Source organism: Colletotrichum costaricense (assembly GCF_030867565.1).
Source record: "Colletotrichum costaricense strain IMI 309622 chromosome Unknown Scaffold_9.1, whole genome shotgun sequence".
Lineage (NCBI taxonomy): Eukaryota > Fungi > Ascomycota > Sordariomycetes > Glomerellales > Glomerellaceae > Colletotrichum > Colletotrichum costaricense.
The window spans coordinates 2,076,280-2,104,215 of NW_026848238.1; the positions used below are offsets into that span (position 1 = coordinate 2,076,280).

The 27,936-nt window shown below is 51.0% G+C and overlaps 10 protein-coding genes across 10 annotated transcripts; 4 read left to right on the forward strand and 6 right to left on the reverse strand.

Annotated features, from left to right (window-relative positions):
• Positions 1–659: 659 nt before the first annotated feature.
• CCOS01_09499 (uncharacterized protein) lies at positions 660–1,733 on the reverse strand (the record flags this gene model as incomplete). The annotated part of the gene is made up of 2 exons (XM_060457657.1): positions 660–1,187; positions 1,302–1,733. 2 exons carry the CDS (start codon positions 1,731–1,733, stop codon positions 660–662), a joined length of 960 nt encoding a protein of 319 aa, XP_060312357.1.
• Positions 1,734–3,155: 1,422 nt separating this feature from the next.
• CCOS01_09500 (uncharacterized protein) lies at positions 3,156–3,716 on the forward strand (the record flags this gene model as incomplete). The annotated part of the gene is made up of 1 exon (XM_060457658.1): positions 3,156–3,716. The coding sequence occupies one exon, from the start codon at positions 3,156–3,158 to the stop codon at positions 3,714–3,716; it is 561 nt and encodes a 186-aa protein (XP_060312358.1).
• Positions 3,717–4,076: 360 nt separating this feature from the next.
• Positions 4,077–5,069, reverse strand: CCOS01_09501 (uncharacterized protein; the record flags this gene model as incomplete). Its single annotated transcript, XM_060457659.1, has 3 exons — positions 4,077–4,133; positions 4,181–4,794; positions 4,916–5,069. Coding segments are annotated over 3 exons (825 nt in total), but the record flags the coding sequence as incomplete, so codon positions are not given.
• A 2,915-nt stretch (positions 5,070–7,984) lies between these two features.
• CCOS01_09502 (uncharacterized protein) lies at positions 7,985–8,836 on the reverse strand (the record flags this gene model as incomplete). Its single annotated transcript, XM_060457660.1, has 2 exons — positions 7,985–8,302; positions 8,351–8,836. The coding sequence occupies 2 exons, from the start codon at positions 8,834–8,836 to the stop codon at positions 7,985–7,987; spliced, it is 804 nt and encodes a 267-aa protein (XP_060312360.1).
• Positions 8,837–13,000: 4,164 nt separating this feature from the next.
• Positions 13,001–14,509, reverse strand: CCOS01_09503 (uncharacterized protein; the record flags this gene model as incomplete). Its single annotated transcript, XM_060457661.1, has 3 exons — positions 13,001–13,484; positions 13,537–14,045; positions 14,102–14,509. The coding sequence occupies 3 exons, from the start codon at positions 14,507–14,509 to the stop codon at positions 13,001–13,003; spliced, it is 1,401 nt and encodes a 466-aa protein (XP_060312361.1).
• Positions 14,510–17,126: 2,617 nt separating this feature from the next.
• On the forward strand, positions 17,127–17,483 carry CCOS01_09504 (uncharacterized protein; the record flags this gene model as incomplete). Its single annotated transcript, XM_060457662.1, has 1 exon — positions 17,127–17,483. One exon carries the CDS (start codon positions 17,127–17,129, stop codon positions 17,481–17,483), a length of 357 nt encoding a protein of 118 aa, XP_060312362.1.
• Positions 17,484–18,819: 1,336 nt separating this feature from the next.
• On the reverse strand, positions 18,820–19,317 carry CCOS01_09505 (uncharacterized protein; the record flags this gene model as incomplete). The annotated part of the gene is made up of 1 exon (XM_060457663.1): positions 18,820–19,317. One exon carries the CDS (start codon positions 19,315–19,317, stop codon positions 18,820–18,822), a length of 498 nt encoding a protein of 165 aa, XP_060312363.1.
• Positions 19,318–20,799: 1,482 nt separating this feature from the next.
• CCOS01_09506 (riboflavin transporter MCH5) lies at positions 20,800–22,336 on the forward strand (the record flags this gene model as incomplete). Its single annotated transcript, XM_060457664.1, has 3 exons — positions 20,800–21,207; positions 21,265–21,839; positions 21,907–22,336. The coding sequence occupies 3 exons, from the start codon at positions 20,800–20,802 to the stop codon at positions 22,334–22,336; spliced, it is 1,413 nt and encodes a 470-aa protein (XP_060312364.1).
• Positions 22,337–22,611: 275 nt separating this feature from the next.
• CCOS01_09507 (uncharacterized protein) lies at positions 22,612–23,802 on the reverse strand (the record flags this gene model as incomplete). Its single annotated transcript, XM_060457665.1, has 1 exon — positions 22,612–23,802. One exon carries the CDS (start codon positions 23,800–23,802, stop codon positions 22,612–22,614), a length of 1,191 nt encoding a protein of 396 aa, XP_060312365.1.
• Positions 23,803–25,999: 2,197 nt separating this feature from the next.
• On the forward strand, positions 26,000–27,178 carry CCOS01_09508 (uncharacterized protein; the record flags this gene model as incomplete). The annotated part of the gene is made up of 1 exon (XM_060457666.1): positions 26,000–27,178. One exon carries the CDS (start codon positions 26,000–26,002, stop codon positions 27,176–27,178), a length of 1,179 nt encoding a protein of 392 aa, XP_060312366.1.
• Positions 27,179–27,936: the final 758 nt, after the last annotated feature.

The following is a 27,936-nucleotide window of genomic DNA, read 5'->3' on the forward strand; positions in this document are numbered from 1 at the left end:
ACCTAGAAATCCCTCGTTCCACCGTGGCAATTTGATGGCTTAGGCTTCTGCGTCAAGCAGGCTTCAACCATGTGGTAGGAGTTGGGTTGCAGACGCAGTGTGTATGATCAATTATTGATCAAGAGGTTGGGTCAATGACGAAACAGACAGCAGTTGAAGCCATAGTGTGATGCGGAACGGACGAGGTGCCCTGGTCTCAGGCGGGGTGGCGCTCACCATCGAGGTCGATCGTTTCGAGACAATAAGGCTGGACTCGAGAGGGTGAGCAACGGCATACCCAGAATGGGTAGCCGCAACATAGCAGCCGTCATAAAGCGCTCTGGTCAGGCAGCACCGGTTCTGATATGTTGATGATTTACCTCCATAAGTCTTTCAATAGCCAAGGCCATTTTACAGGCGACAAAAGCTCAGTTGATACAGCAGAGAATGACACACAAGTAGGCTCGGACTCCGATACATAGCCATAGGGACTGGTATCAAGAAGCAGTATGTTCAATTCCTAGGGCTTTGAAGCTAACATGAGCAAACAGAAAAATGAGCTCAAGGCTAGTAGCCCTGACATCCTATCCTACAGAAAGTTTCCTGCCCAGAATCCCCGACTTTGGTTGTTCGGCGTTGAGATCCGATCATCGGATATGACCCAAGTTCAGCCCTCAAACTTAATCCAGCAAGTCCACCACTTCACCGAAGGCAAAACCATTCGATCTCTCCTCAGTGCTTCCTTCAGATCTGTTGGTTGCAATCTGCTGCTGCCATGCCTCACGTAGGTTACTGAGCTCTTTGTTGAGTCTGCGAAGCTCAGAGTTCTCCGCTTGCAAATCCTTAACTTCCTTTGTGATGGACTTGTTCTCCTGTCCCACCTGGCGATTTCGGTCCATTGTCACCCTGTTGAGTGCAAACAAGTCTGCCTCTTCCTTGCGTATCTGTGCTTTCATCTCTTTGAGCTTGATCTTGTACTCACTCTCACCCTCACGCTTTCCCTTGTTGTATGCTTCCGAGTAGGTCTCCTCCAATTCCGATCTGAAATGAGCACGGTATCCTGCCTTGAAGTGACGCCTGGCGAGTGCGATGCTGTTCTTTTTGCCATGTACTGTCTGTCGAATATACTCATCGGTAGCCACGAGGAGTTCGTCCTTGGAGGAGGCCTTGGCTTTGACAGCGGTACCATTGAGTTCCATGATATCTTCCTATGCACACATGGCTAGATGCAGCTGGTGAGTCGCCTTGCTCTCGGCACTGGTGGTGTAAGGCTCCTGGATAAGTGTGCGAGACATGCCGGGGTTCTTGTCTCTGAAAGATACCCAAGCCGAGTAGAATCGGTAGAGAATGTTGTCGAACTTGACAAAATCAAAGATGGAAGCCGCTTGGAAGGTGCTGTCGTCAGACAGAAGCTTCTTCACTTCCTTCCAGAATGCAGCATCACGAGTGGTGCAGTCAGAGCTCTCGAGACACTGAGCAGCAGCATGGATGATGGCAGCAAGACGAGAAGCAGTCATGGTCAAGCTAGGATCGGCTGTAGGAAGTGCGAAATCGAGGTGAAGGAGCTTGAGGGCATCCCAATCGGCTTCAGAAACGGGGCCGCAAGCAAAGCCTCGGAAGTCGAATCCGGTCTGGCGGAGGCAAACGTCAATAACTTTCAGCTGGTGAGTTGAGAAGCGCTCAGCAGGCGGCGAAGCAATGGCAGGCACGTTCGGGCCCGAATTGGCTTTCCTTCCCTTATACGTGGGAGGCATCTAGATCTCGTTAGCAATGTGCGCCTCTCGCTACCTTCCCATCACGATGGAACAAATACACAAAACATCTGGGTTCAAGTTTCATGGACAGTAAATGATGCGTCGATAGACCCGGCCCAGTAAGACTCTGGGGCACGGACCAGGGTATAAGAAAGGCGCGCCTGAAGCACTACTCACCTTAAAGGACCAGCATGGAGATTCCCATATATGAACGTATATATGAGGATTTCGGTGCTATTCCAGTCTCTGATATCGATATTGTCAAAGCCAGGTGGGAGGGGGAAGCAAAAATTGTGTCGATGTTGACCTGGGGAGCGAAGTAATGAGAGGGTAAAAGTGAGGCGAGTGAGGTAATCGACGAATCAGTCCGTGAGGCGGTCGCTCTTTCCGTCGGGCTACGAATTCAATATCCGGCTCCTTGGCTGCCTAATTATAGTTGGGGAAGGTCTCAACAAGAGAAAGCGCGACTTCAAAAGATTGCAGTAAGCTGTGAATCTGAATAATTTGAATTCTATAGGTGCGCGTGCTAGGCCCGAACACCCGTGGATGACCGTGTACAAGGCATTCTAAATACTCGAGTGCCGACCCAAGACTTAGAATGTGAGGCTACAGCAAGAAGACCGGTGTCGTCTAAAGTCATGACTTTCACTTTGGTCTATCTGGACATCGGGGTATAGGCAATTCTTCGACTTCACGCGATCAGGGACAGCCAAGTGAAAGAGGTAACCTGGCGAACAGACCTGAGGCTGCAAGATGGCGGCAGCCCTCGGACCTCTCATCAGGATGTGAAATCTTACGTCTCCATAAGGCTATTCGTATTGTACTCCACTTCTCGCCATTCTAATAGCTGGCTACCTTGACGGACCGTGGTCACAGGCGGCAAGGAGGACTTTCAAGTGGAGGAAGACTTTGATGCCGAGACACTCGCTCCTGATACCTTTCTCCAGTCGCTTCTTTGTGACCCAGGCGAATAGCTCTACCTTGCGCGTTTCTAGTTGCTGTCTACAAATTACCATATGAACATTGCATCAGTCTCTCAACTATGACTTCCTTGGATAAGAAACTGCGCAGATCCACAATGTGTGAAGACGACCCTTTTAGGAAACTTTTCGAAGCCGAACTCCGTCAAGCACAACGCGTCGATCGCATGGAGATGTCGGATATTGACTTCGATCTGTAGCCTCAAGACAATATCCAATTCTTCAAGACTCACATGACCTTAGAACAACTCCACGGCCGCGGAGTTGTAATCGACGCCCATCTAGAGTTCCTTGCTTGCAAAGCAAAGGGAGGAGGCCAAAAATGGAACGAATGAATTAAGAAGCGAAACGGACAGGCATTTGTCACCAAAGCACTAGACAAAGGCCAATCGGTGGTTTAATGAAAGGAAATTGCGTCAGGGGCAATGTAACACCAACTGGAATGGAAGTCGGCGACGGGATGCTGGGTAGCATGTTCGAGCATCTTATGCGTAGTAGCTACTGTCCTCGTGACGTCTACGGCAATGAAAATACCAAGTGCTGGGATTCCATCCTCCACGACCGGGTCGAGCTTTCAGATTGCAGAGCGGCCCTCTTGTTCCCGAGGGAGTATTACTTGGGGAGAAAAATGCTGCCTTCGGCCAGCGCTGTGTCAAGGACGCTCCACAATGGCAAGCTCATCTTCCTTATCTCTCGTCGCCCAAAAGCTGGATACATGTGGTGGACCTTCTTTTCCTCTGCAACAGTCGCGTCCTGGCGATTAGACCTTTGCCAGGACGCCGTTGACCGATATTGGCCGAATCGCGGAATCCTTACGGCGGTGCGGTACCGCGGCTCCACAGGCCCGTATTGCGAGGATGGTATTTACACATGGTTTGCCGGCAGCGATTTGGCGGAAAGGACTTCAATATATTACAGCCTAGCTGGATTCTCTGATGCGGAGTTGGTGCCCAATCATGCGGCGCTGGCCATTCTTGCTGCTCGGACTATACCTAAGTACTGAGTTGGAGGTGTTATGGGAAGCTGTCTATAAAAGTTCGGACGAGGGCTAAAACTTCAGAAGCAAGACGAAGAAATTGGGCACCGATGTGGACTAAGACACTGCGGCAAAACTTGGGATTGAAGGGAGATTTGGCCCCGGAGCGCTTGCGCTTCGAGTCCATCTTGACGACGGGCCCTAGTTCAAACAAACGTACTGTTGGAAGAAACAAAGAATTTGAAAACCACAGCGTTGAATACAATGAACGTCCCCTCAAAAGGACCTTGGAAGTATGATTCTTTAACACCCCTCTCTCTGACATGGATCTGAACCTAAGACCACCTTATCTTCCAACCGGTCTCACCACAACGGATGACTCCATGGCTAGTCGAGCAGATTAATCAAACTCCCCTCAGACGAACTGTCCTTCCACTGCTGTATCTAGTCAGTGGCGCCGCAGGCTTGAAAGTCTGAGGCAGGAAGCATACCTTAAGCTCCACAATCTCTTGCTTCAAACGAGCAATCGTGTCTTCCTGAGTTGCGAGATTTAATTGAAGCCGGGTATTCTCCCTCTCCAAAGTGCGGTAAGATCGGAGCTGAGACGCCTGAAGAGCCTTTCCCAACTCGTAGTAGGCAATGTCGAGGGTGTCGACGATATGGAGGAAGGCAGCGGCGGCGGGGATATTGGTGCTTGCACTCTTGCAGCGACGTCCCTCATCCTCGGTCTCCGCCCGAATCTTTGCCTTGGCCCCAGCTTCCTTCACGTCGGCAGCCTTTGATCTGGCATTCGCCGCAGACATGGCATCTTTGACAGAGGCAATGACGTGTTCGATGTCCTTCGCCGTGATGACGGCCTTTCTTTTGACATTGTGGAGGTTGGTGATGACGGCGGCAAGCGCCTGGATGATCAAACTGGTCTCCCCGGAGACCATTTGCTGTACTTTAACGTATGACTCAAGCTCCGCAACATAGTGCTGAATGAGGTATCCAGTACGCTGGGCATCTGGTAGGCCGTGTCGCTCCGCTGCTCGACCTGAACGCTCCATGGTCGGAGCGACCGGAAGGTCTGCGGCAGAGATGCTTTGAGATTGCATCATTGCGGCTTGCAACAGATAGTAGTTAGCTTTGAACAACCCAGATAGGTCCACGAAGGCGACAAACAGATGGAGTTCGATCGTGATGAATATGGGATGGACGAACGCGATGAAGAAGCGATTCCAAACCAGTTGGGACTGCTGGCAACAATGGCGAGGGCGGTGTCGTTGGCTTGGGGGCGATGGAAATGAGATCGAGGACGAGAATGAAGTTGGAGAAGAAGAGAAAGATGGTGGTTGTGAGTTTGGAAGCCAAATAGAATTTGAGGCGAAATTTCAACTCCTATGCGGCATTCGAGCAAAGTGTTCCTGCCCCCGCTGGAATCTTCTGCGGATGAAAAAGAAAGAAAGAGATGGAATCCAAGGTTGGACAGAAGGAAGTGTCCGGTCAGCCCTTTCCCTTGTTGCCTTGTTGGGTATAGGGATGAAGAGTGGATCTACGTCTTTGACGGCGAGAAAACCTCGCGCGGAAGGTGCGAGGGCAGCCACACATGTTGGGGGGCCAATCCAGGCCATTAGCTTCACCCTCCCATTCAGCTAAGTCACCTGACGTGGGGAACCTTCTCGACCTGGAAGCTTACCTGGAATGTAAGGTACGACGACCTACTGACATGGTGTTCCTACCTGCCCAGGCGGGAGCCATTGGACCTTGCAGAACCTCAGAAGGGGAGGTATCCCTCCGCCTCATCTCGGAACACCATGAGTGACTAGGATGCCTATGCTCTACAGAATTAGCAGTGACGACATGAAGGTGAATTCTGGTGCCTTCGGTCAGTCACATAACATTGCAAAAGTTGGAGGCCAAGCATTGAGCTGAAAACAGGGAAGTCCGACAGGATGTGATGATACTTGGCACTTGACATAACAAAATTAAAAGCCCAAGAAAGCAGGTTCGCCCCTCGAAAAAAGGAATGCCCAGGTGACACTGAGAAACCTGGGTGTGCCGTCCGATGAAAGAGTTCTACCCGTCCTCCCGTCCACGTTATCTCAGACCCACGAGGCGCGAATTTTCCTTTGAATACTACCACAGTCGGCTGAACAATCCCCAGCACAGTTGGTGCAGTCTGGCTTTCAGCTTCCGCCGTATCTCATTCACGCCACTTGATCCACGGTTGAATTACGTAATCTTCATGCTCTGCAAGCCAGAATTGGTCACCTCCTTGATGGGTGTCGGCGAGAAAACTGCTATCCTTGGGTTGCTCCCAGAGCCCTGAATATCCCTTGCTGGTGTGCTGATGTGAGGCATCTCATGCTAAGAGCACTACGTCAATACTACTGCCAACTTGATGACTGATCGCAGTTTTCCGGCTGGAAACATATCATCCATGAACACCAGAAGAGTCGTGAGATGACTACGGTGTTCCGTATCCACAGACAGTCAGACTGCCTTAGTCACTTTCTGTGAGACAAGTGAGCTTGTGATGGACTTGAGTGATTTGATTTAACCTATGGCGGCATCTTGATCATTGGTCCAATATGATCAAGCTCATAGAGCCTTTCCCAACTGAAGCGCATTGCGCGCCCATTACGTCGTGTGGTAGGCCGGGAGTTCTGCGACGGCGTTGCGTGGGAAGGAGGGGCAGCCCTCACAAGTGGGTCCGGGGCAGGGAGCACACCAAAGGTGGGGCGAATACTCTTTTGGGACGTGTCGCGTCCAGCGATTGGGACAGGCCCTGCCGTGGCGCTGCATCCACAAACTTTAGTCGAACTGTCATCTCTCTCGCTCCACCACTTTGATTCAACGACGAAGGGATGTGTCCCAACATGGCTTTGCCAGAGCCTAATGTAATCCACTTTGGATCCTTCTATTATCGTGATCTTTGGCTATATCTTGTGGATTGTGAGACACGCCGCCGCCTTCTGATGCCCTTTGATGCTCAACATAATGAGGTAGAGGGGGGGGGGCATTACTTTGCTTTGGTCTGGATAATGAATCTACGATAGATGCTGCAAGAAGTGCCCAGACCAAGCTCTTGTTAACAATCAGCCATTGGCAGCAAAGCTGAAAGGTGTGTTGAGACACAGCTATATCAAAAAGGAGTCCTGCTTCTGCGGCTCGTAGCTTTTTTGTGCCACCTGCTCAATGGAAATGCCGCAAGTAGCCGGGAGAAGAGGGAGTCGCTGTCGCACGTCAAATGATAGTATATAGCTTCTCGAAGGTCTTACTGCTAGAAAAATCATATCACATCCAAGGAGAGGATGGTTATCAATCGGGTTCTTGTAGCAGCTAGAGCGTCTCTATCACGACGATCGCGGTCGCGATCGTTGGAAAACAGGATCACGGCATTGTCATTGCTAGCAAAACAAAGAAGAAAGAATTTGCTTTCATGGAGCCTCGAACCCGACCTCTTGAGAGATCGTTTTGGTACTGGGGGGCTTCCGGCGCCCGTGATAATGCAGAGGGGCCCAACAGCTACACCATCCAGCTAATAACCTGCCCCCTTTCCCTTGGGTTGTGTGAATTTACCGATCAATTAGGTATAGGTACCCCGCTTAATCCGTCAGGCCCGAAAAGGTCCCCAAAAAAATGCTTCGATGAAGACTCGAACCCATGCTCTTAAGAGACAATTTGGTACAAGGGGGCTACCGGCGCCGACAATTCATGCAGAGGGGCCCTACATCTGCACCATCCGACTCTAACCTGCCCCCCTTCCCCTGGGTTGCGATTTTCTCAGGCAACTTGACATAAGTACCCCCACTCCGACTTCAGGTCGCTGCAGCCTAGGATACTAGTCGACCACGCGACAGTCAAACCATGATGAGATTCGGCGACACGTCCTCCCTGACTGTTTGTTGGTGGAAAGTCAGGGTCCTAATCAAATCTGGTACCAAACACAGTGACTTATGCAGCATCTTTGACGATAGATTTGAAGGTTGTTTAGCAACAATTAGCCCTTTCACATCGGACATAAGTCATGTAGATGTCAAAAGGCTTTTTTGGGAGTACACAAGCAGGTGGGACGTTCAGCTTACGACAGACATGTTTTACGGTATAATTAACCCCTCAACCAAAGCTGTATTTCATATCTCATCAATAGGCCCACAGACAAGAAAGCTTCACCATTTGCGTAGATCTCCTAGGTAATGAACCAAAACCCTCACAACCGGATTGCATGATCCTATCAAGTGATGTCCAACCGTGTCCATCCTCCATATCTAGTGCCATACGCATATGAAACCCGTTCATACTAATTGCCATTACTGGGTGTTCATGCGGAGGAATTCGGCCAATTCGTTGTGTTCGTAGGTGCGAAGGCCAAGTCTCTCCTTCTCCCTGTTTACGATGGGCCGGACGATGGCCCAGAGCTGCATCGTCACAAGAGAACTGTTAAGGGAAGTATCGTCTTCTTCACTCTCCTGCTCCTCGGCAGTGGTGTCAGGGGACTCAATCTTGTCGACAGTGGCGGCGCTGGCGATGGCGTCGTCGACAGGCGAGAGGGCCCGGCCTAGAGGGGATGGAGCGAACAGAAGGTCGGATTCATCAGGGATGGCGTAGAACAAGCCGACCAACTCGGCCTTAGATGCGATCTAAGCATCTATGGCCTCGAGCATGGGACTGAACACGGGGTTCTTAGCAGCCTCGTCGTCGGCAGCGTTGGGAGCGCGGGCGAGGAGATAATCTCTGCGAGCGTCGCAGAAGCGGTCAAGGAGGGCCTCGACCTGCGGGCCGTGGGGAGTGAAGACGTCCCATCTGCGGTTCACTCGAAGCTGGCCAAAGACAAAGGTCCAGAACTCCTGCTGGCGGTGATTGTTGAGGATGCGACGGAGGCTGGTGTTTCCCTTCTTGAGCTCGAAGAGATGATTTTTCGCCTCCAGGATGAGGCCATAGAGTCTCTTGGAGATTCTGTGGATGTAGAACTTGATGGCGTTCGGGTTCTTGGGGAGCTTGCGGTCGTTCTTCATCGTCTTTCCCAGCAACATGGCGCATGACATCTCATCGCCTAGAAGGAAGTCGCCGTTATCGAGGAACAGGAGCCCAGGAATCTTGGCAAGAACCTTGTGATTGAGGTTGCGCGCCCCGGGCGTGGTGAGAAGGGTGACTGGAGGCATTTTTCAGACACAAGGGGCTCGGACGACACTGTACGGCAAGAAAACATCAGACAAGCATTAATCGCAATATTTGGATGAGGCCGTAGCTTACCGTAGAATATCTGAAGATGGCTATAACCTGAATTTGGGTGCGCTAAGGCTACGATGACTCGCAATGCGAAAATTCGGATGGCGGACAACAGTGCAATGCAATAAGTAGAGGAGTTGGTGAAGCGACTGGTGTTATGAGTGAGACGCAAATCCAGAGCAGTACGGCGTTGTTGGCGGATGACGTAAACAACGGGAAATTCACAGTTCGCGTAGAAGGCCTCTGGCTGGATGGTCACGTGGTTTAGATGAAGTTATATTCACCTCATGCCCTTTGCGTATTCCTGCATCAGCGGGAGACAGATGGAGTGGTGCACCTTTCACATTCAGCTGGAAAGATAGCGTCATCACTCTCATGTAATATAGCTAACATGTTGAAGAAAGTCAGCAGGTAGCCGGACTACTGTAAGTCTTCCACTTTTCTATTACGCAGACAATAACCAACAGAATTCAAATGATGGCAACAGGTCTATGGAAAGCCCCAATCAACCCTCCTCAACAATGAGAGGTTCTCTGTAAAGCGCCTGGGATGTCCTCCGCTTACACCTCAATTGTGTCGTGAAGCTGGAAGCTAGCTTGATGCTTAGACTCGGGTGAAAGTGGGCTCACTCTAGATTTTTTCTCAGTAAAACCTGAGGCTATGTATCCCCAGGCTCGCAACGGTTTGTCTGAACTCACCAGTCTAATTGAACGGAGTATAACAAATAGACCGTGGTTCTATCATTTTCTGACGGCAAATGAGACCAAGCAAACATACTGATGCTCAGTAGGAGGTTCAAAGACACAAATGCCGCTTTCCTTCATTGGAAAGTCCAGCATTGCTGAAACAACAGACGTAAATCTATATTCGTGTTTGTGACGAGGATTAGAAGATAGAACACAACCACACGTCATGAATAGTCAAAGGCTAGTAAAGTTCCTAACAATGAAAAGCCTTGTTGACGACTGAGACAGTTCGCCACGAGAAACACTAGACACGACATCGCCGACTTCTCAAACCGCACATCCATCAAGGCAAAAGATCACCCAATTCGTAAACAATCCCAGATTGGGTACAAAAGTAACAAAAGGCCCATTGCATCTGTTTTGAGGCACGCTCGAAGCTGGAGTCAGAGTTGTTGTCGAGATACTGCGTCATGTAAATTCCTCAATACAGCGTAGACGGTATCTTCGACATGCCGTAGTTGCCAAGCCTTGTCGACTCTGTCAAAGAATAACGAGAACGAAGTCAATCGAGGTGGGTCGACCCGACTATGTACGCAGACAAAGATCAAGTTCAGATCGTCATCGCTGGCTACCGGCGACCTGCCGCGTGAGTTCTGTTCCGGGATACATCTTCGGCGACGTCGATTCTTAAACGGCGAAGAGCTAGTTGCCAAGCTGCCAAGGCGGCAAAGACTCAGCTTCCAACGGACATTACTTCATTTATATCTCATCATCTGCAGACTGTGGGATGCCGAAGCCATCATATCGCAGCCTTGAAGCTTACGGAGTTCCGTGGCTGATGGGATAAGAGTTCGTGGAAAGGCTGCGCCAGTCTGCCAGTCAACCCTAAACTCCGAGTCTCCCGCAGATCTGTCGTACGTCTCACACGAACTGCCTCCACAAGAACTTCCGGTGTGGGTACAGGCACCTCATAATCAACGTCTATCAGGCCGTCTCACCAGACCCCTCACATTCGCCAAGACCCAGCCACGCAAAGGCCACATGCAAAGTCACACAATCCCGGAAACATCACAACCCAGTAAACATTTCCCCGAAAGGATGGGGCCTCACTGCGGTTCAAATCCTTTCTAGTCTCCCTCGCTACACGAAACGAAACAACGTGAACAAGATTCAGTCTCTGAACCGCCACAGCCGAAGGAACGAACCGAAACGGCGCAAATCATCCAGCTGGCCTACACTTCTATAAGGGATATGCCTGGCGTCTGTCCCAGTCCAACAAAGAAGAACCCCGTACACGACAGCGGTAAAAGGAAGCTGGACAAGGGGTTGAAAGGGGGGAAATGCAGGCTTTGCAGGAACCCCACAACGGGAAGAAGGCGGATGCGTTGCAAGCTTACTTAGCGCCGAGAAACGCCCAAAGCTTGTTCCACCCGTGAAAGCCATAGAGAGGATGAAGTATGAGGGAGGCATGGAGGGAAGGGCCAAGGGAGTATGTGGTACCGGCTTGGCCTTTGCTTGGCGGGTTTGCTCTTGCAAAGTTTCTTGACAATATGGACGAAAAGGGGGAAAGGAGAGTGAGAGGCGGGAAAAAATGCAAGGCAGCAGTCAGGCGGGAAAAAGTCGAGACCAGTTCCTTGAACACGCTGCCACTGCGCGATTCACGGCGCCAATGCCAAATTGTTGATCATGGGTTGCCGAGTGGATGGTTCCTGAGATGCGCTTCCAGGGGGCACCTCGTTTATCACGCAAGAGGTGTGGGGGTGCCGAGGGTCATCCCTTCTTCTGCTCTGGAGAGAATGTTGAAACATGAAACAAGGGGGAATTCTCCTCGAGATGCACCAAACGAGTCAAGCCATGGAGAACTCTTGGGCTAAGAACTTGTTCCTCTTTACTCGACCTGAACGTGCAGGTGAGGCGGGGTAATAGACCGAAAGTCCGTCACAGAGCCTATCTCTAATTTGATAGCAATTCGGTATGCTGACCAACAGAACTCCTCGGATCGGGTCTGGTGACGATTGATTAGGCTCTGAAAAGGCGCGGTTAACACGGCGTTCGATATGGAGAACCTTTTGCAATTTAATGACTCTCGAAACTTGGCGCATCCGCTTGGACATCTTCTGCCCATCGAAGGGGGAATCTTCCACCTGGGTAGGTTGCCACGGGCATACCTACGGGATTAGTGGGTTATGAAGAGCAATGTGCCAAAGTGTGCAAAGACATTCCATTTCCCTTCCGCATGATCCAGTCCGAGCTCCGCCGCGCGTGCGTCTTTCCGCGGCATCTCCCACGACTCCAGGCGAGACACCGCACGCACTCTTGTCCATCAAGCAAATCCATCGAGATGGGATGCGCCTACTGACTGATGAGTAAACCACATCAGTCTTCCAATTCTGCAACACCGTTGACGACTCGGCGTATGGCGGGTAAATGGATGACGCCGGAAAATCTTTGGATGGAATGGGGTGGACGGGGTGGACGGTCAAAGGGGACGAATGTAGAAGTGGACGTGACAGATGGACGGAGAAATGTTCGATTCGGGGAACACATGCAAGCCGGATAGAAGGGATTGTCCCAGCTCCAATATGCAGCCCAGCGAGGAAAACGCGGAGAGACCCGCGCACAACCACCATCGTCGAAATAAGCTTTCGTAAGGCCCCGCTAGTCAAATTTGTGGTCTCTCGCGGTTGGGTTCACCCTGCAAGATCTCCAAGGGGGAAGCCGCCCAGCAAGCTTCTTCTCAAATATCCGTAACGCAGCTTGGCGAATTAGACCGAAAGTCTGCTCTTCCTTCTGACCCCTTATCCGCGGCTATAGTGCTTCCCAATACGATGATTCCGTTACCTTGCAGTGCCTGCCTCCGAAGCTGAAGGGAGTTGTGTGGGCGCGTGTATGAGAACGGAACTCTGCTCATCTTGGCCCCTTCAAGCCCGTCGACATTTGGCGCGTCGATTTCGAAAGTTGGGCTTCAGCTTTCACCATCGAAAGTGTCTTTTTCTTCGTTTTGAGGTGTCTGATCTTCTTGGAATGCTGACTGTCGGCACGGCAAGCGATTGGCTGAGTTTGTTTTGTTGTTCCTGAAGAGCTGCCCAGTCGGGCAAAATTGCCACTTGCCAGGCGATTCTTAGCTACCCCAGACGGTTCGTCGATTACAACCAACATGGTGATACAGCTTGGCAGAAACATGGAATGTTGTCAATGATAATGGTATTTCATAATTCATCGTATACATGACGCAGTAGTGTGCTTGCGCCTGACTGTCTGTCTACTTTTCTGTGCCTATTCGTGTGCTGAGTTGTTCGTGTTGTTATCGTGTTCGACTCGCAGAGCCCGTCCCCTTCTCCCCAACCAATTGTCCGTTCAATATGAGATGAGCCAAACAGGCATTAGACGTGTTCGTTTTTGTGGTCAAGATCACATCCGATCCTTGTCCTTGACCGGGTCTTCAAACATCCAGATGTTCGTGCTTTCAGGCCTTGCCTTGCCTTTACTGGATTGCGCGTACTTGTCGATAGGGCTTGGGTGAGACTTGTCGGGGCTCCGAATTTCTTTCAGCTCTAACCCAACGACTCTTTCAAGGTCCTTTGCTTTGAAGTCTCCCGTCATTGGTGTCCCGTCTTGTTGCCATGGTGGTGTTTCGTACCATAAGTCGGGATGCACCGTGGAATTCCGCCGACTCTTGTTGAATAATTTGGGGAACCACTGCTTTAGCTTTGCGACTACTCTGTTGAAAAGCTCTTCTGCCAACGGCCTGAATCCTGGGATGGAGAGTGCGATGAGCGTCGCACCGATTTCGGATACTTCAATGGCGAGAAGCGGGCTGTAGATCCATGACTGGTCTGGTTGCCATTGACCGTTGATAACTAAAATGAGACGGGCGATTGAAATGGCGACAACACTATGAGTGGTCAGTAAGTGTACGGTCGAAGGGCCAGCTAGCCACTACTCACAAAATTCCGGGCAGCAGAATGCAAGCAAGCTGAATCTTCCTCTTTCTTGTCATTTCCAACATCCATAACATCGCTACGGGTATTCCGAAAAGAACAAAGTCGCAAAGCAATGACACTGCCGAGTTGATTCCGTAGACAAAACCCCATGGAAGGCATTTGTACTGGTTGAATTGTGACTGCCATTCGTAGGGCCATATCGCTGTCACGGGAAGACAGTGGAAGATGATGAGAAGCATCTGTGTGATGTAGCCGGCGATCAGAAATAGTCCGGCTCCCTTAATTGCGAGGAGGAATCGGCTGTGGACGCCGCACACTCGGTAATAAAACGCTAGACCCGAAAACCGGCAAACGAAGAGCGCGCTTGTGTAGATCAGGTGGGCGGTGAAGTCGAGGATCTCTGTCTCTTCCAGAATATCTTGGGTCATGACGAATTGAATGAATTCAAAATGTCGACCAGAGCCGATGTTGATGAGGATGATGCACAGTGGAACGAAGGCTATGAACATTGCCTAACGCCGTTGTCAGCTTCAATACTCTCTCCGTGAGACCTGCCCGGCTAGCTTACCATAGATATCACTGCTAATGTGTCATCTATTCCAAAGCTTTTCCGTAGGAAGAATCGCGAAAAGGCGCGACCGTTGACGATTACCAACGTAATGGCGAACATGAAGATTGACGCATCCATCGAAGGCCCGTCTCTGTCTTCCTCCAAGTATGCGAGGCTGATTTCCGGTGGTACACGACCGGCCGCGACGGCCGCGGCGGCCTCTGAGTCGCCCATCATCTTGATGGTGACCGGTGAGATGTTGACAGTCTGGTTGAAGGTGTCATGCGGGAGGGAGAGATGTGCATCCTCGACAATCGGGAACAGGAACGCACAAGTCCTCGGATGATAAAGTGCTTCCCACCCAAAAGCTTTATGTTGTTGCACTTCTCTCTTCGCCTCTTGCTGCGGAATAATGCAACCTTGCATCTTGAGTTGGGATCTGATCGGATGACACAGATTCCCCAACTCTAAATCCAGCAAGGATGGGTAACGGTGTGGAAGTTGGTGTGGTGTGCCTGGCCTGGCGAGTGAGGCTGCCAAGAAGGTTGGCGCTTGTGTCTGGACTGAAGAAAAGCGTAGGAAAGCTTAACTTGAGCGTTTGTAACCAATGTCCGTGCCATCGGCAGTTAGCGGGCCTTTTGCTACAATTGAGCGTAACGGTGATGCGTGATGTCATGTTTCTGGAATGGAAATGGTCGATAAGTCGTATTCTCCTTCTGACTCAATGTTGGACCTTCTTGTACGGTGGTATCGAGGTTGATGACATATGGGTAAGGGGAGAAGGCTACTTCGACATGGCAGAGAATGGAGGTGTCACATACAACTTAGGAAACTCCCGTTAGCCGTGGCAGAGCTTCTCAATGGTTGCATTTCGGAAGCGAAAGGCTGAAGCCAATCGGGAGATCACGTACGCGATCTCCTTGGACTTTCCGACAACTGGGGATGACCTTTGAAGTAGTCAAATCCCGAGTCTGAGAGGTTGTCACGCTGCAGGGGTCCACCCATCTTCCAGATCAAGTGTTCGTTGCTTCGATTCGAGGGTGTTGTCGAAACGAGATAATCGGTACGTGGTGTGGGAAGCACCGAAGGTTTTTGTTCGGTTTTGCCCATTATGTCTTTTGTTAAGGGCCAATTTGGACGACTTCCGTTGGAGCTTCCAGACGACTCATTGCGGCGGCAGATTCTGACAAGAATGTTTTGGTCCTTTGTGCTCGTGCCATGAGGAACGGTTTCTGGCCGTTGGCGCAGCGCAGTGCATGAGCTCCTTCGTTCTCTCGTGGGATATCGGACGAGTGGAAAATTCGTCTCGAACGTCTCAGACGAACAGCGCTAGCGCGATTAAACTGAGTCTAAGCATCACCGAACAGCGAAAACGAAGCCAAAAGACTTTTGCTGCCCATTCCTACTCTCAGAAGATCTAAAGAAGCCCGGAGCCGCCGTTCTACATCTCTGGCTCGCGGGCTCCGAGTCGGCCGTCGTCCGGTCTCGTTGGGCAAGAAAAGAACGCAGGTGCCAAAACACTGAAGCTGAATAGGGTCGGGCTTCCGAATACGGGAGTCATAGATTTGGGGTGTCAAGGTTGAGTCTGACTCTTGTATTTGTGATCGGTGCACGCTCCCGGGCAATGGAGTTCTGACAGCCTTGATCTCAAGGGAAAGGCCGCCCGGAGTATTCGATCAGCCTCCGTAAACTCCGTGTTAGGCATTCCGGGACTCCTTTTTGGATAGGTATCGTGAGACTGTCTTCCGTACTCAGATGGAAGGTGAACTTGACGTGGGTCGCTTCCGATGCCATTGCAGTGACTCCCGCCTGGGCGATGCACCTTGTAACCAGACAGCTGGAGCGACAAGCCTGTTTCCGGACAGTTTGTCGAACTCTTCCCAGTGCGATATTTGACCCTTTCAAATTTTGGGACAAACCGTTGCAGAGAACTTGATATAACGTTCCCTATTCAACAAACGATTAACATCATGTTTCTAAGTGACAGATATCAGGGCAACTGATCATCCTCATGTCCCTTTTGAACCGTCTAGTAAGTCGCTAATGATCTGAAAACGCTCATATATCTCGCTTCAGATTCAACAGACCTCCAATCTATTCTCCAGGTCAGTGGTAAGATGGCACGGTATAGTAGGTAGATTGTGGAGGAAGTTGAGCCAAGGTGGATTTGTAGGGACGCAGCTGGTTGTTGAGGTATACCAAGCCTTGGCTCCAGTGAAAAGGAGGCAGCTTTTCTGTGCGGTTCCACCTCGGTTGAATCTTCGTTATTAAGTTCAAGGGGAAAGAATGCGGACTCTGTTGATGAACTGCTTGAGGGAAGGTGTGATATATTATCCAGTCAATCAGCTCCTTCCCAGTTAGTGAACAGTGAAGCTGTTGATCCCATCATGAGGGCCCGTGCTTACGAGTTGTTGTTGCCCTGACTCACTCACTCATTCGCTTCACACACCACTCCTTACTGCGGTCGTGAAAGACGCAGAAATCCTTTTCTTTTATTTATAAAAGTTCTTTCAGACCGAACTTCACAGCATTCTTCTCGACTCACTTTTCAGGAATACCATAATATGCACGCTGAGGCCACGGGCCTACGTCAACAGCCCAGCACGTTCAAGGTACGGTAGTCTACCTAACACTGTAATTCTTCTACTCACCAAATATCAATCAGATGAACGATCTTGTGTCCCTGCCGCCTGGCATTAAATCCGAAGATATCCCTATTCCGAGCCGAGAATCCAGTCGCGAGTTCTCTCTGCCGTTCAGGCCTTCTCCAGCTGTAAGTCTACCTCGTCGGGCTCATTTCGACCAAAAATTACTAATACTGCCTTGAAAAGCCGTCTAATCGATCAATCTCCTTGAACATTAGAAAATTACCGGGCCCCCAAAAAAGCGCCAAGGGCGCTCATATCGACCCAAGGCTTCTTCGAATCCAGAAGTACCTGAAGTCATCATCACTGAGCAGAACTAAGGTTCTATCACTGTCTTCGGTCTCAACCAGGACCTACTCTTCCCCGGCCCACCAGCCCTGCCTATTGAGCCTACCGACATGCCGTCCTGTGTCTGCTACAGAGTTGAGCACCTGTTCTCCATCGTCTTTGGAGTTCTTTATGCGAACAAAGACTCAATCATGGACTGGCGTCAGTATTGGAACAAATTACAACGATTCCTTTCCAAAGAGAACCCTTTGTGGAAGACAAAGGTCACTGCCAACAAGATCCGAGACCTTGTTCAGCTTTTCACCAATGCGCGGATGAACTACCTTGAGAATCCATCAGTCTCGAAGCTCCCATACTTGAATGATCGCCAGAACTGTCGACTCCTCAAGTCAATCGATCGATGTATTGCGTTCAAGGCAGACAATTTCTCTACCACTGACGTGCTGCAATTTGAGGCGAAGGATTGATGGATGAATAGCTATTGGGTTAGAAGATATCAACGTCATCGGGATGTCGGGCCCGTTCACCCAGCATCTGCCCCTCCGGCTCTGATGGCTCCTTCGACTTCAATGATGAACACAGAAACTATCATTGCTTTCATGGCCACAGGTCAATCAAAGACAAAGACGTGGCACTAGTTACATCTTGGCTGTTTCGTACACTGGAGACTGCTTCGTCCATCACTCTAGTTACTATTAAAGAATGAACTATTATACCCCCAGGCATGAAGGAAAGGTAATTTGGTCTCACTATATGGGATAATTTCCACATTCATCTTCTTTCACTTCCTCCAGCGACCTTGTCTGTGTCTCTCATATAAACTGAACTCCTTCGCAATTTCTGCACCGGGTCCCAGCTTGAGAGGTCAAGGTCAGCAACAACCGATAGGGTGTCCTCATCGAAAGGTATGCACGCGGCCAGAAGGAGTACCTTGCCAACAAGGCGAACCCGAAGTTCTCGCAGCTGTCTGATCACCAGAACTCCCGCCTTCTCAGAGCATTTGACCAATGAATCGCGTCTCATGAGCTGGATGCTTCGGCTTTCCCCAAACATTTGTGAGTTGATGCCAAGAATCGTTTGGCTGAGATACATCATATCAGGACCACAACGGGGTGGGCGTGAACAGCTGAACAAGAGGCTTGAATGCGTGAGAACATCTCTGCTAGTAGTTACCAGCTAGTGGAAACAGAGGTCTGTAGATTGGGTGCGATACCATGCCATGGTCTTGGGACTAGAAGGGTAATCAGGAGAGGTTTTTAGTCTTTGCGTCTTAGAAATTTCTCTACATGCGTCGTCTCTGAGAGACATTTTAGAAGGATGCCATCTCAACGACAGATAATGAGACTTGCGTCTTTGCATTGTACAGAATGGTCATGTGAGTCTCTCTCTTGCCTTAGTCTTTGAAAATGATTGTCAGCGGTAACAGCAAGCCGTCAGTGGAAAAGACGAGGTTCTCATGATCATGGTCAGCAATGCAAGATGAATGGGATCTCCCCGCCCCGGGTTTGATTCAAGATTAGAGGAAGGAATAGAGGTGTCTCTTTCTTTATGATCTACATCGGTCGTGATGAATGTCGGTAAAGTGCTGTAGCACCAAAGACACACGCTTCCTTCACGAGTATTCCCCTTTCTGTGCTTGCTATGTGCAAGTTTGTACCTTGGCCCCTAGAAATTGCCTCACGTCCTCCTTGCATCTTCAAAGAATGTCTCTACCTGCCTCGAAGATAAGAAGGCCGCCATTGGTTCCTTCCTTCCTCCCTCAAAAGCAGATACATCATCGTGAAAGCCTCCCCTAACATCTTATCATCTGCGCTTTTTACCGTGGCGCTCAAGATAGCCGTTGATGCTGCTGAGCGTTTTGGCTCTACGGCGTTCAGAACGTCTAGACGTCTCAGCGTACTCCAGCGACGTCTCGTAGGCTTCACGTTCCTCTGGAGTGGCCTGGATGGCTCTCTGCAGGCGAGCCTTCTGCTCCCGGTCTTTCTGAGCCTGCGCCTCCTTCTGCAGGCGCTCCTTCTCTGCCTGCTCGGCCTGGTAAATGGCCTCTTCACGCTTCTTCTCCTCGATCTGAGCCTTACGCTCCTCCTGAATCTTAGCATGGAGGTTCTGAATCTTCTTCATCTCCTTCTCCTCCATATCGCCTGCGTTATCAGCCTGGGATATGCCCTGGTGAGCGGGGGCGGCGGGGTTGTCATGGGTAGTGCCTGTGGAAGATCCTGTGGCAGGGCCCGGCTGGTTGTTGTTCTCGGGGCCCATCTCGTGAGGGGCAGTGGGGTCGGCAGAAGTTCCGTTGGAAGCCATCTCTATCATGGGACTGTCTGATTAAGATTAGCTTCGGATGACATTAATTGCGCTTGTAGCGATCAAGGGCGGTAGACTAACCTGAAGTCAAGACGATACTCGAAGTCTGCGATAGTCGCGCGGAAGTTGAGATGGGAAAGTACGAAGGTGTTTGGGTGAGAATCACTCCGGTGGGAAAGAGATGATGGGGAAATGGTTGTTCTCAAAGGTATAGAAGATGAGACTGCTGATGTGTAGGATAGGTAGGTACGCCGCGGGGCGAAGAAAAGACTGCCGCACAGAAGTTGGAGAGATGTGAAGAGGAAGGGTGCTGTTCAGCTGAGCCGTGACAGAAGAAGAGCGAAGTAGTTACGCGAAGGTGAGGATTATAAAAGAGGGCCCAGGGCGGTCAAAACTATGCAAGCAGTAGGGCTCAAACCATCTAGAATATGCCTCCTGAATACTCCCAGCAAGATTTTGTTCACCGTTGCCCCACTTTGCCTACAGGCAAGAAACATGGTCAGGTTCACTTTGGAAGGCACCAGCCCGGAGGCGCCTTCCTTAATTACGGTCCAAGGTTTAGCTCTCTGAAGCTTTAGCTCCAGTCTATCTTTTTCATCAACGGTATAGGTACTCTATATGGAACTTCAAGTATCATAAGAGAGAAACAGTCGTCAACATGACTTCTGTATTCTAGAGGTGCTTTCGGATTACCGGGCAGATTCTGTGACGAACCAAAGCTAGCGTGAACAAAACAACTGCTCAGAGGACGAACAGCAGCTCGAAGTCGGCGAATTGGTAATCGTCTACCATTCAATTATATCTTTCTTCGTCTCAAATACTTCTTCAATGTTAACAGCGCTGAAACTCTTGCCGATTTATGTCCGTCCTTCGAAGCAAAGGTGCTCACTCAAGAGCTTTCAGGTGGATGAAGGGAAAACAACATCTTGTATCAATCCCTGAACCATTAATGACATGAGGAACACACAATTGGTTTCCGAAGTAAACGACTGATTGCCAAGCCAAACCTCAAATAGCGAGTACAAACCAGGTATCACCAAAATCGCGAGACTGGGCTCAAAGCGACGGAACTATTCAATTCTTTGTCATATCTTGCAGAATTTTGTGTTTGTCGATCCTCAATGCCGAGCAATCACGTCATCCCTGGTAGTAGACATTTCCGAAGGCTTCGCTTACACGCTATGAATGGTGGAAATACGTTCACCCCAACAACCACCGAACCAACAATACGTTAGGTAATAGTTTGCATGGCAACATTGCAAAGAGGATCGCCATCCCCAGACCCCCCACAACATGTATCCACAATCTTCTCCGGATTCCGCACTTTGCTTGAATACTTAAGGGTCCGTTTGCCAGAATTAGAGTTGCAAGCAAGCAAACGATGCATCCCCATCCCGCCGGCTTCTTGGGGCAAACTGCAGTATCTTTACGCATAGACGTTTTCCGAAGCCTTGCCCCCGCGTTCTCGCGTCCAAACTGCAGATGGAGAAAGCGGCTTCTTCGGAGCCAGGGCCCGAGACCCGCCAGAATGCTTCCGGACCCCACCAGCCAGACCGGTTCGAGGAAAGGCGCATTTCCTCCGCATCCCACCCCCGCACGGATCTGGAGAACTTCCCCGAGCGGATGGCCGCCTCCACGCAGGGTCTCTCGACAACGACATCCGTAGCTGACACCGGTGCGAATCCGGATGACTACCCCGAAGGTGGGAGGCAGGCTCTCATTGTACTCTTCGGGGCTTGGTGCGTTCTGTTCTGTACTTTTGGCTTGGGAAACAGCATTGGCGTCTTTCAAACGTACTATGTGACCGATGCCCTTCGCGAATACAGTTCATCCACCATATCGTGGATTACCAGCTTTATGCAATGGACTTTGAACTTCATGCCCATCGTCGTATGTCCAATACTTCTCCGACCCGAATCAGTTATGATCCACTGACAACTAACGCAGTGGGGATTTGCCTTTGATAAATGGGGTCCACGGTGGCTTCTCATCTGTGGATCGATAACCTACGTCTTTGGCATAATGATGGTCTCCCTGGGATCCGAGTACTTCCACTTCTTCCTCGCCCAAAGCATCGTCTGTCCCATCGGCGCCAGCGCTGTAACGAGCGCGAGCATGTCATGCCTCGTAACATGGTTCCATCGTCGTCGTGCAACTGCTTTCGGCATCATGATGTCTGGGTCCTCTGTCGGTGGCGTCATTTTGCCAATCATGATCCCGCGAATGATTGAGAGTGTTGGGTTCCCGTGGGCGATGCGTGCCGTTGGCTTCATGTTTCTCTCTCTTCTGGCAATCGCGTGCTTCACCGTAAGGTCCCGCCTGGCACCTCAGACGAAGCCCGTGGACATGAAGGAGTACTTCCGGGGCATTCGGGAACCTACAATGATGTCCACTGTCTTCGGTCTTTTCTTAGTCTTCTGGGGTCTATTTGTTCCCTACGCCTTTGTTATCTTGCAAGCCAAGGCGCAGGGTATGGACGACGGTTTGGTCATCTACTTGCTGCCCATCATGCATGCCGTAGGGTACGTCCTAAAGCCCCTCTTCAGGGCCTTCACAACTCCAAAGAACCCCCACTGACCTCTCAATCAGCTTAATCGGGCGTGTCATTCCAGGCCTAGTAGCCGACAAGATAGGCCGCTACAACATCATGATCATCCTCGCCACCCTCACCGGCATCGCGTGCCTGGCCCTGTGGATCCCAATCAAGAGCAACGCCGGCATCCTAGTCTTCACAGCGGCCTTTGGCTTCCTCTCGTCAGGGCTGACCTCCATCGGTCCGACGCTGATTGCCCAGATTTCAGATATTCGAGAGATTGGCGCCAGGACTGGCACGGCTTTCGCGTTCCAGTCGTTTGGCGCGCTTACGGGGAGTCCGATTGCGAGTGCGATTGTCGATGCGCGGGGAGGGGATTATTTGGGTCTGCAGCTGTTTTGTGGGTTTTCGATTCTTGCTTCAGCGGGGGTGTTTGCTTCGGCGCGGTACGTTCAGGCTGGTGGGTTTGAGCTTAAGAAGGTTTGATGAGGATGGTTACGTTGTCATTGTTTTGGATAGGGCATCCTTAGGTGGACGCGTGAGGTCATTGGATCATAGACCGTCAGAGAGGCAGGTATATTGACTGATAGACCAGGAGCTTTTGCTACCTATCACACCCATATACTCTAATTAGACCAGTTCAACGCCTAATAGCCGTATTCTCCAACCCTTCCTTTGTCCGATGGTGCCGACATGTACAACAGTGACCCTTCCATCTTCCTCCAACGAGATACTGGCATCGAGACGTATTGGTGTACAAATCAGAAATCAGGGATATTGTGCTTCTCCTTGTAGTCATCAAGGTCATCGGCAGCCCACTCCACATCCTCGCCGCCTCGAAGAGCCTCAAGCTCATTCAGGTCATCAACGATGTGGGCGAACAGCATTTCCTGGCCGGAGATGCTACCGTGCTGCTCGGCAGCCTCCATCTCAGCCATAGCATGAGTCACAGCGCCAGTAATGGTATCGGTCAAAGAGGCAACCACGGCGGGGGCCGTAGCCTCGGCGTTCTTCTCCATGAGCTTCTGCTTCTCATCCTCGATCTTCTCATACTTGGCTCTGAGAGCCGTGATCTCGGTCTGGGCCATTCGAGCAGCTTTATTGGCCTGATCGGTCTGCTGAGTGATGGTCTCAATGACCTTGTCCTTGGCGTTGAAACCATCGAGTGCGTCCTGAATTGTCTTGGTCACGGCAGCCTGGAGCTGGTCCGCCGAGGTCTGAAGACCGTTGCTGATCTGATCAATCTGCTGGTCGCTGATCTGGAGTGCAGCGAAAGCATCCCGGATCATCTGGTCTGCAGTAGACTGGAGATGGTTCGCCGAGATCTGGAAGGCAGACGGGACGGTAAGGGCGGACTGGGCAGGGGCGACCGGAGCAGCAGTAACAGCCGGAAAGGAGCTAGAGGAGCCCGTTTGGCCAATTCGATCGACATTGAAGCGATCGACAAGGTCGAGAAAGGTCTTGTAATGCTCGCGGTTGGGAGGAGCGGGGGTGACGGTGAGTTCGTCGATGAAGCGCTTGCGAGCGTCTCCGATGGCGATCAACGCAGCCTGGACGTGGTGATTCTTGACGTCCAGAAACTCGGTCCATCTCTTCTCCTTGACCAGGCTTCGTAGAGCGGGGACCCAGGCCAGGTGGTGATTCTTGTCGACCAGGGCGTTCTTGCCGTTGCTGGCAGCAGCGACGACCTTGAAGTACGCGGCGAGAAGATCAGCGCCACGGCGCGCAATGAGCTTGGCCATGTCGCGGGTGGGAGCGTCATTCGCGTAGCCCTGGGTGAGGAGCTTGAGCTGAGGAGTGCCCGGCTGCGCGATGATGCGGCCGTTGTCGCCGACTTCGAAGATCAGGCCAGGAATTCGGGTGAGGGCATTCTGGTCGGCGCAGATGGGAGCTGCCTCGCCATTACCCATGCCTCCAGAGCCGGAAGTAATCAGGCTGCTTCTGAACGACATGATCTACATGGGATTAGTACTCGAAGACCGGACGGAGAGATCTGGGAGAGGGATCAAATTACTCTAGTCTTGAGTCAGGATGGTTGATGCAGACTGATCGATTCTCGGTTGAGTAACGGTTCGAAGAAGGTCGAGTGAAAAGGATGAGAGAAGTTATCCAATAGAGGAAAGGTGCGATGAGTTTTGCGATGCGAGGTGATGCAAAGTCGCGGTGTTGAGGAGGATGGGTGGAGGGGAAGGTGTTGTGGGAAACAAGAAGTGAGGTCAGGAAAGGTTGAATGTTGTGGGAAAATTTGAAAAGTTCGGAAAGCAGGACTGCAGGCGGTGGGAGAAATTATTCAGAGCAGAAGGTGCGTTGACCGCCCAGACTTTTCAGAAGTGAATATGATTTGGCTCATCTAGACGCGTTGGACGTCTTCGCTTGTTTTTCACCTGGTAGACCGCGTCGATGAGTGAAATTAGGAAGGAGCCTTTCCATCCACGAGGTGATACCTGCCCAAGAAGCTCCCAAAGTCAAAAGATCCTTGTCATGGCCAAAGTCGAGCCAAGACTTTTGCAAGTCCAGGTTTGCCAATTTCTTTGTCGATTCATACAAACAGATCTTGAAGTGTTGAAGCTGAATGTTGGTCACATTACACTCTCTCAATCAGCCTTCAATCCGTCCAACAAGCGACTTCCTGTACGCCAAATAATCAATGCCATCTCGATATCTCCAGAAATCTCTGCAAACCTCTTCTGAGCTTGCCCAGCTATGTCTATTGGTGATTCGATAATGGCTAAGTATTGTTGGAACACGGTTTACATAGATCTCAGAAGTCCCAGGGAGCTTCGGCGTATGGACTAAGGGACGGGAGAATGGGATATCCCTGGCGCTATGGCTTTGTCACTCGCCTGTAATTTACGATTCTGCTCCTTTGCTTCATTATACACATCCATCATGTCATTTTCAGATCCCCTTTTAAGATCTTTCCCGGGAGGAACATGTCTTTAGCCTTTGTGGCCAGCATGACGAGGAAGAACGGTCACTATAGGATCATAAGGCGGAGAAGCAAACGCTGCTCGGAAATGAAGTTCAGGCTAGTTGGCTTATCGTACCTCACCTTAGTTAACACGATGTAGGTTGAACCAACAGTCGAGGCAAGAGGCAATCCATGGCCACGTGACAAAGTAGAATATTCACTGGGCAGTCGTATTGGGACTGCCTGGTATTCCTGTGGAGTGGGGAAGGGGGGTATATAGGGACCAAAAATGCTCAAAAAGTCAACCCAGTAGAGAGGAAGATGTTTTCACCCTGGAAGTGACTTACCGCCGGAAGATGGTTGAGCGGTTGACGTCCCGTGGAGACTGGCATTCGATTGCCCAATTTGTATGGCCATCTGGAAATCTCGTGGGTTCGAATCACCCTCAGCGCTCTGCGTCCTTATCTTTTTTCCTTCTTCCTATCCTTTTGGGCCTGGTTCTCTATCCTGACTGTTTCTTTGAAGTGTTGCCGACATTCTTGAAAGACGAATGATACTGTTCTTGTTTTCTATATTGCTTAATGTGAACAGCATTTCTGATGCACCCACCACGTGGATACAAACCCTCACGTACGTATGAGGTTGACCAAAGTCCCATCGCTTAGAGATGCGCACCGAAGAAATAGTCCGAGGCGTGGGTCCAACTTTACCCAAAAAGCCAATACCCCCGGCCCGTCATTTCCTTGGCTTCTGCGTGCCGAAGATCCATCTCCCGATGAACTCTTCTCCGTCTTGACAAAGGCAAATGGAACATCCGCATGATGTCTTCCGAGTGTCCCTTCACACCAAAAAACCCGATAGTATGGATCGCGTATCTTGCCATGGGAGTTTCAAAAAGATATTACCGCAACGCCAAAAGAGACGCTCGGTTTCGCTCCACTATCAACCTTCGGACTGAGGCCTTGGGCCTTGTGGATCGCCATCTCCACGAATCCATCCCGCGAATGTAACCACATCTCCGCCCCTTGGAGAATTCCTTGGGCCAGCAATCTCGAGAAATGGAGCCCCGAGAGGATCTCGACCTCTGGGCGGCCGCCATCAAAAACCCCAGTCGACAGCCCCCGTCATCACCGGATACTTAACAACCATGACCCCGATCTCCGTCAACCACAGCGTCGCACTCGATCCGTCCTCTTAGTCGAATCCCTCAACCTTCGGCCGTCCCTCTCCGCACAAAGATGGTCCGCCTCTCAATCGCCTCAGTCCTCTCCCTCGGTGTCGTAGCCACACAGGCCCTAGCCACAGGGAACTGCACCGGCGTCAACGCAATCAGCACGAAATGCGCCTCCAAAGAAGCCGCCCACACCCGCGACTTCTTCTACGTTGGAGGCCGCTACATCGAGAAAACCTCGGGAAACGTCACAGTCGACCAGCTCTACGTCGAAAAACTAGTTCCTGTCACCACCAGCCGGACCCGCCGCCGTAGCACTATCACAACACCAAAACCTATTGTCTTCTTCCACGGAGGCGGAACAACAGGCGTAACATGGCTCAATACACCCGACAACCGCCCAGGCTGGGCAACCTACTTCCTACAACAAGGCCACACAGTCTACCTCGTCGATACCGCCGCCATCGGCCGCTCGACAGAGAACAACCTCGCGAATTTCACCATGATCGCCGGCACAGCGGCCGAGGGCGTGGAAAAGGGGTTCACGCACGTCGAGGCGTACGGCGCCTATCCGCAAGCTGTCCTCCATACCCAGTGGCCCGGCACTGGGCAAAAAGGCGACCCAACATTTGAGCAGTTCAAAAAGACTATCCTCCCGCTGTCTACAAGCTGGGTTCCGCAGGAACACGCTCTTCGCGCGTCGGGTTGCGAGCTTCTTTCGCTGCTGGGCGAGAAAGCGTATCTCATCTCGCACTCCATTGGCGCCCGGGCCCCGATTCTTCTATCGAATGATTGTCCGGAGTACATTGCAGGAAACATCAACCTCGAAGGCACGACGGTCCCATTCTGGTCATTCGAGAGCCGCTCAGCGACGAACGCGTGGGGTTTGACGAATACGCCTCTCGACTACGATCCACCCGCCGCCAGCGCGGCGGAGCTCGAGACCGAGGTTGTGGGGAACGATACGCTGGCGCATCGGAGTTGTTACCGGCAAAAGGAGCCGGCACGGCAACTCCCCAAGATTGCGAGCGTGCCGTATTTGATGGTTACGACGGAGGCGAGTGTACATGTCACGTATGATCACTGTACTGTGGATTATCTGAAGCAGGTTGGTGGGCAGCCGGAATGGATTAAGCTGGGGGAGATTGGGATTCGTGGGAATGGGCATTTCATGCACTTGGAGAAGAATAGTTTGGAGATTGCGGCGGTGGTTAACAACTGGATTCAGCGGAAGGAAGGGGCTTGATATCGTGAGGAAAAGAGCGTGGTGTCGCCCTTCCCGAAAGAATAAGAAAGATGGCTGAGTTGAGGAAGAAAATCCGAGCCTGAGAGGCCCATGAGTTGCTTCAAGCCAGCATGCGATGTCGATGTGTAACTATGATGCTATCGAAAGGCATTAAGTAAGTTTCAGGCCTGAGGGCTATTTTCATAGATGGATTGTTCTGATTTCTCGTGGACAGGAGAGGTCCGCGCTCACCACTGACAGAAGACAATTGTCAGAATGCTGCAAGACCATAGTACCTAGTCTGCTAATTCTATCCCAAAAGCTGGGGTCATAATATCGAGAAGGGGATGACATGTAGACCGGGATAGGCCTCCATGTCATCGGGGCATCCAGACCGAATAAACTGGTTCTTGGGGTCGAACGATGTGAGGGCTCATGAAACCGTCTAAATCAATTCAGCAAATATGGAAAAGAAAATTCCAAGCGACAGAAGAGCTATTTCAAAACGAAAGTGATGATGTATACCAGCGCGGATTGGCAGAGGTCCGGGACCCGGAAGATGTACGGCGCTACATGCGCCGATGTAATGTAGGCATGTTCAACTGCAGTAAGGGGGAGAATAGGGGGTTCTTGAGCTGGTTTGGGCTCAGCACCTTGAGAGGGGGGACAATTGTCCGCGCAAGGAAGGATTATGGTAAACATTGTAAGGTGAAAAAGTATAGGTCTGAGTGTGACCATCATTGCTTTGATTCTGTCTGATCTAAATACATATCATACTT